Source organism: Garra rufa, chromosome 23, assembly GCF_049309525.1.
Source record: "Garra rufa chromosome 23, GarRuf1.0, whole genome shotgun sequence".
NCBI lineage: Eukaryota > Metazoa > Chordata > Actinopteri > Cypriniformes > Cyprinidae > Garra > Garra rufa.
The window spans coordinates 35,682,041-35,689,406 of NC_133383.1; the positions used below are offsets into that span (position 1 = coordinate 35,682,041).

General features: G+C 33.9%; 1 protein-coding gene across 1 annotated transcript in view; it reads right to left on the minus strand.

Annotated features, from left to right (window-relative positions):
* Positions 1-529: 529 nt before the first annotated feature.
* nfkbil1 (nuclear factor of kappa light polypeptide gene enhancer in B-cells inhibitor-like 1) overlaps positions 530-7,366 on the minus strand; it is a 9,587-nt gene continuing 2,750 nt past the window's right edge. The window contains exons 2-4 of the mRNA XM_073829301.1: positions 7,198-7,310; positions 6,586-6,694; positions 530-2,976 (exon numbers count right to left, since the gene is read on the minus strand). Of these exons, the coding sequence (XP_073685402.1) occupies positions 2,393-2,976; positions 6,586-6,694; positions 7,198-7,310 (806 nt within the window). The 3' untranslated portion in view covers positions 530-2,392. The remainder of the gene's footprint in view (positions 2,977-6,585; positions 6,695-7,197; positions 7,311-7,366) is intronic.

Sequence of the window (7,366 nt, forward strand, 5' to 3'; positions counted from 1 at the left end):
ACACTGTGTGTGTGTATATATATATATATATATATATATATATATATATATATATATATGTGACCCTGGACGACAAAACCAGTCATAAGGTTAAATTTGACAAAACTGAGATTTATACATCATATGAAAGCTCAATAAACAAGCTTTCTATTGATGTATGGTTTGTTATGATAGGACAATATTTGGCTGAGATACATCTATTTGAAATCAGAAATCTGAGGATGCAAAAAAATCAAAAAGACTGAGAAAATCACCTTTAAAGTTGTCCAAATTAGGTTCTTAACAATGCATATTACAAATCAAAAATTACATTTTGATATGTTTACAGTAGAAATTTTACAAAAAATCTTCATGGAACATGAACTTTACTTAATTTCTTAATGATTTTTGGCATAAAAGAAAAATCAAAAATTTTTACCCATGCAATTTATTTTTGGCTATTGCTACAAATATACCCCAGCGACTTAAGACTGGTTTTGTGGTCCAGGGTCACATATATATATATACACACACACTTTATATACACACACAGTGTTTTTTAGTGTTTTGCATAAAAGTTAAAACAAAATGAAAGCAAAAACAAAACAAAAAAATGTTGCCATTTACCTGAAATAGGTAAATAAATAAATAAATAAATAAATAAATGTTAATTTCCAGTTAAAACTGGGACTGGGCACTCATTTCATTTGTGAAATTCTCATTTGTAAACTAAGGATTTTAATGGTTAAAAATGTTTGAATAAAATGTTAAACAATTAAATGTCAGAAGTTAAAGTTATTATTTTTTGGCAAGTTAACCAAATGGATTATGAGAAGAAAGGGGAAATAAAATAATTACAGGGAGCCCTAAATTTATGCCAATCTAATTTTCATCAGTGTTTTTTCTGTAGTAGAAACAAACAAAAAAAATAGTGTTTTGCATGTTTAAGAAAATTAACCGTTTAATATTAAAATTAAGTTGTTTTTTTGTGACACTTTAAATGATGAAGATTTTGGTTAAGATTTGTGCTACCTGATCGCATGACAAAAAACATACCTGTGGGAACTTTTTCACAAGATGCAAAATATGTACCATAAAGAATGTATAAATATCACTGCAGTTTCCAACACAAATGAACACTAGAGGCTGTAAAACAGCAAGCACTTGTAATCATACACAGTTATGATCACATCTCCACATATGTTTTACTTTCTGGACGTAACAAGCTTGCTCGGTAGTTCAGCCGGCACGGAATTGGACTTAGGATGCGGAATCCTTGGGTACGAATCCCGTGAAATACATGAATCGCGCGATGAAAGAGATGAAAAATGAGAGAACGGAAAACAAGCTAAAACGTCATGCTTGCGATTACGTTTATACATCATACTGGCTTTTGTTCATACTATCGGGTAGGCTTAGGTGTAGTGCAGATGGTAAATTTTTTTCAAACATCACGAACCATTAAAGTTACAGTACCACTCAATGGACATTTCAAGTCAGAAAAAAACAAACACTCTTTAAGCGCTACTCAGTGGACATTTCACATCGAACATGTCACGAAATGTACATGCTGGTACATATTTTGCATCTTGCGAAAAAGTTCCCACAGGCACGTTTTTGCCATGAGATTAGTTTGGATTTGTTTTACATCGTCAGGCATGATATTCAAAAAAATATTGTTCAAGTAATAAATGAATGCAGAGAACATTGTTCCTTTGTCCCTCTTATTTCAATGAAGCAACTATGTCATTAAACTGAGACAGAATTGATTTTTTAAAGGAGTAGTTCACTTTCAGAACAAAAATTGACAGATAATGTACTCAGCCCCTTGTCATCCAAGATGTTCATGTCTTTCTTTTTTCAGTCGTAAAGAAATTATGTTTTTTGAGGAAAACATTTAAAGATTTCTCTCCATATAATGGACTTCTATGGTGCCATGGTTATTTTCTAAAAACATTTACAATTTATGTACTTTTTAATCTCTACACAGAGTACACACAGAGCTAGACAAGAGGAGCATTTGAGGTTAAAAAGTATATAAATTGTAATTCTTTTAAGAAAATAACCAATCGTTTTGCTAGATAAGACACTTTTTTTCCTCGACTGTGATCGTTTAGAGCCATTTTAAACTGCATTTTGGAAGTTCAAACTCGGAGGCACCATAGAAGTCCATTATATGGAAACAAATCTTGAAATGTTTTCCTGAAAAAACTAAATTTCCTCACGACTGAAGAAAGAAAGACATGAACACCTTGGATGAGAAGGGGGTGAGTACATTATCTGTACATTTTTGTTCTGAAAGTGAACTACTCTTTTAATTTAATTGTTCAAAAGGTTTCCTAATCACATAACAGCTTAAAAATGAAACTGACTTAAACCGTTCAACGAGGAGCTCAGATCAGAGAACTCTACGTCATCTGAGGCTTTGTGCAAGTCTGTTGAGCTCCTGTGAGAGGCCTGTGACGGTGTCAAGGATCTTCTGCCTATCAGTCTCCTGCAGACGGCCTCCACAGCGCTGAAAAAACTTGTCCGGGTGCCAGAGAGCCTGCTGGCGACGGAGCAACTTCCGAAAAGCAGTCAAATCAGATCGATCAGCGCCGTGCAACATAACGGCCACCATTTCCTCCAGCGAACCGCGGGGAGCGGGCCAAGGGATGTCGTCGTATCCCAGCAGCCCTTCAGGCTCCTTGCTCGAGGAGCTGTGAAAAGTGGCTGCACAGCGCTCCTCATAGCGCCTCTTCCTGCCCCGTCGCGTCTCCTCTTCCTTACGAGCTGCACGCTGCAGATACTCCTCATGCTCCCGCTCCAGCCTGGCTCTCAGCTCTTTACTACTCTTCTCATCTTCCTCCGTCTTCTTATGCCGCTTTGACTTCTTCTGACCCGAAGAAGACGCTTCTCTCTGTTCTTTGGCCCGTTGCTTGGTGAAATACTCCCGTCTGATCCGATCCGCCCAGTTTCCGAAGTCTTCCTCGTCTTTTTCATCCCATAAAAAGTCACCTGAAGCAAACAGGACATATTCATACAATATACTGTAGCCTCAGGTTTGTACGGTACACCTGCAGACCAGTCTGTTCACTTACTGTCTGATACATATTGTTTCCTTAATGATCTGGCAAGTTTAAATTTGATTGGGTGGCTTTGCACAGCATGCTGTAGTCAAGGGTCTGAATACATGAGACTACATAATACATAATGGTCAATGGGACTCATTAAAAAATAAAAGATAAATAAACAAGTAATTAACCCTTGTGCATAAATTTTTTTTTTACACAAAATGGACAAAAATGTCCATGTCAAAAAACTGTCATAAAATATGATTTATTAATATTTTTTTCCACTTTCACTGAAGTTGATTTTTTTAACCAGCATCTGTTCTATCCAAAACATTGATTAATTTTCGGAATTGTAACCCTTTAAATGCTGGTTTGTTTGCATAATGCCACAGGTGTTTTTTATGAAAAAAATGAAAAATAGTAGTTAATTTCCATATACTAAATGCTAAGCAGATTTTTTTTCTTTGCTTATTAGATTCTTGGGTGTGTCAGTGAAGAACAACAACATTAATTTTGAGGCATTTATATTTGTTTATATTTATACTTGTAGTGTTCGATTAAAAAAAAAAATGTATATGCCAAATTTGAAAAAAAAAATGGCACAATCTAGTAAAAAAAAAAAATGGTACAAATGTAAAATTTGAAGCCTTACCGATAAAATGAATTTCAATTTGTACAATTTTGTCCTTAAGGTCCTGATTGTGAGTATTTTTTGTACGGAGGGTAAAATAGATTTTTTTTTAAGGAAATGAGGGTGAAATATTAAAATTTAAACAAAAATAAACACCTGAGCCAAACTTTATGCAGTTGGCATTAACACAGGCACACTAATAACTAGTGTTGGGTCGAGTCCACCTAAGTCGAGTCCGAGTCTTTAGCCATTCAAGTCCGAGTCGAGTCCGAGTCCAAAATGGGGCGAGTCGGACTCAAGTCCGAGTCCCAATGGGTCGAGTCCGAGTCGAGTCCGAGTCCAACTGAACACTACTGTTTGTCAGTATCTTAACCTTGTTTTAACCTTTACAACTAGAATAAGGCAATGACAGTGTCCTGCTCAGCAAACTTTAAAGTCATGTAACAGAAGTTATAACTTATGTATTGTGACATATTTCAAGAGTGAAACAGCTTTTAGAATGTGAAAAATTATAGGGCAGGACTTGACTTTATTTGCTGTTATATAGGTAATGTATAAATTCAACGGGGTGGGTAGGAGGCTTAGTGAATGAGACCTGAGGAGCAGAAAATTCACCTCTTATCTCTGATTTTGGCTGTTTTGCGTTTTATATGATGAATGTTAAGACCTTAGACAAGGTAGATGGCATTTTGATTATTTTTTTTCTTGGATGAAAATGAGGCTGTAAGGTGACAGTTTTTAAGTAGCAGTCTATGGAGGCCATGGAATAAAAGAGTAAAAAAAGTAAATTTGAGTTTATATTTCAAAATTCTGACTTTATTTTCACAATTCCAAAATTATATTTCACAATTTTGATAAGAAATGACATTCTCCCTTTTCACCTCAGCTCAAAATCATGAGTTTAAATCCCACACTTCTGACATTTTTCCCCTCAGAAAACTCTTGAGTTAATTTGAGTTATAAAGTCTGAAATACAACATATAAAAAAAAAAATTTCTGAATTGTGAGATAAAATAGGCAAATTTAATATGACGCAGTCTGCTGCAGCAGGTTTACATTGCTGTCGCTTTAAGACCGGATGCACCGATCATATATTGTGACACATCTATATTTCTCCCAACTGTTTAAATTCACTCACAAGACAAAACCGACCGCATTTGCATGAATACTCTCCAAGACGGTGCATTTTGACACTACTTTTCGTGTATATGTGTAGCAATAACATCCAAAAGTAAACTTAATTCAGCATTTGCACGCTGACTGAGAGGCGCTTTCGGTGAGCACACATTGGGTGTTTGTGTATGCAAAGAAACCAGCAGGCTTTCAAGTTCTGGCAAGACTTTTAAACACGTGCAAATACTGAATGTCACTTTCGTAATAATGCGAGTCAGTAAAATTTCCGTCAACTGTCCCTGGACTCGGCAATTATTCCCGAGTCCAAAAAGCTGGAAGGCGAGTCAGGTCCGAGTCAAAACGCATCCGAGTCCGTGACAAGTCCGAGTCCGCTAAAAATTGAACGAGAGACCGGACTCGAGTCCGAGCACAAGTCCGAGTACCCCAACTCTACCAATAACAAAAAACAAAACTGAAATGGACAAAAATGTCAGTAAGGTCGCACACGGGTTAAATAGTTAACATTTTTAAAAATGTATTTTAGTTTTATTAAAAAATAAATTAAAAATGTAATTTATACATACATTGACTTGAATACACCTCGTCTACAATAAGCATGTTTTCTAAGTTCTGTATTAAATTTTATTTTATAGATTTTAATATCAATAATATAGTTTATATATAGGATTGTTTATTATCTTATATATTGTGGGGGCATAAAGAGAAAGATATCATGGTTAAGAAGCATAATGAAGAAAAACAGCTTCACTAAAAGAGTAATTTTAGTGCTTTGGCAAAATTGTTTATCACTGTTTCTTAGAAAAACAATTATTAAAACTGCTTCACTGCTTAATAATTTTTGATCACGTACACTCACATGAATTCAAGGTACACTACCAATCAAACATTACTGAACAGTAAGATTTTTTATGTTTTTTAATGTTTCTTTTAAAGTCTCTTCTGCTCACCAAGCCTGCATTTATTTGATTCAAAGTACAGCAAAAAAGTACAATTTTGAAATATTCTTACTATTTATAATAACTGTTTTCTATTTGAATGTATTTTAAAATGTAATTTATTCCTTTGATTTCAAAGCTGAATTTTTAGCATCATTACTCCAGTCACATGATCCTTCAGAAATCATTGTAATATGCTGATTCGCTGCTCAAAAACACATTTATTATACAGCTGAGTAGATTTTTTTTTAATAGAAAGTTCAGAAGAACATTTATCTAAAATAGAAAATATTTGTAACATTATAACCAGCATATTGGTATGATTTATGAAGGATTATGTAACACTGAAAACTGGAATAATGAATAAATTTAGCTTTGAAATCACAGGAATAAATTACATTTTTAAAATATATTCAAATAGAAGACAGTTATTTTAAATAGTAAATATTTCAGAATTGTACTGTTTTTGCTGTACTTTGGATCAAATAAATGTAAGCTTGGTGAGAAGAAAAGACTTTAAAAGAAACATAAAAAAAAACAGTAAATCTTACAGTTCAGAAACTTTTAACTGGTAGTGTATAATGAAAATATGTATTTTAAAATTGGTTACACCACATGAAATTTTCAGAAATTAAAACTTCTAAGCAGAAAATTATAAAAGTTTTTGTTTTAAACCAACATGAACACATAGAGTACATTTCTAAAAAATAAAAAAACAAAAAAAAATGTAAAAACATTTTCCCTTTCTTTACTTGATCCATCTATGTATTTCTTAGAATGGAGTGGACAACAATGTTTTAAATAACCAACTATTCCAAAAATATAATAGTAATAATGCAGAATGTTAGCTTACCATCATACTGCCCGAATGTCTCAAAAAACTCCTCCTGACATTCACCTAACAGCTTCTCTCTCCACTGTTGCTCTGGATCAACACACGAGGATTCATTTTTGACGTTCCCCTGTTTCAATTAAATAAATATGGAACATATTGTGAATTTCAAGATACATAAGTAAACATGAAAGCACAGTCACTTTAAAATGTGACCCTGGACCACAAAACTAAATGTCTAGTCTCAAGTATCATGGGTATATTTGTAGCAATAGCCAACAATACATCGTACATTTTCTTTTATGCCAAAAATCATTTGGATATTAAGTAAAGATCATGTTCCATGAATATATTTTGTAAATGTCCTACCGTAAACATATCGAAACAATTTTTGATTAGTAATATGCAATGCTAAGAACTTTATGTGGACAACTTTAAAAGCGATTTTCTCAGTATTTTGATTTTTTTAAATAGTTGTATATCAGCCAAACCAACAATGTAAAGCATATTTATTCAGCTTTCAGAGGATATATAAATCTGATTCAAAAAACTGACCCTTATAACTGGTTCTGTGGCCCAGGGTCACAAATATTCTTAATATAAATTTAGAGAGACTCTTCATTTTCACAGCACCTGCTCGGGCTTCATCCACTGCAGCAGGTCATGAGGAGTCACTCCTGCTTTATTGGAAATATCCATGGCTTCTGGACAGTTTTTTCGTAAGGGCACCACCAGGTCATCATAAGCTACGATGAATAAGGTGAACAGTATTAAAAACAGTTTAATCAGAGGAAGAGTTTCA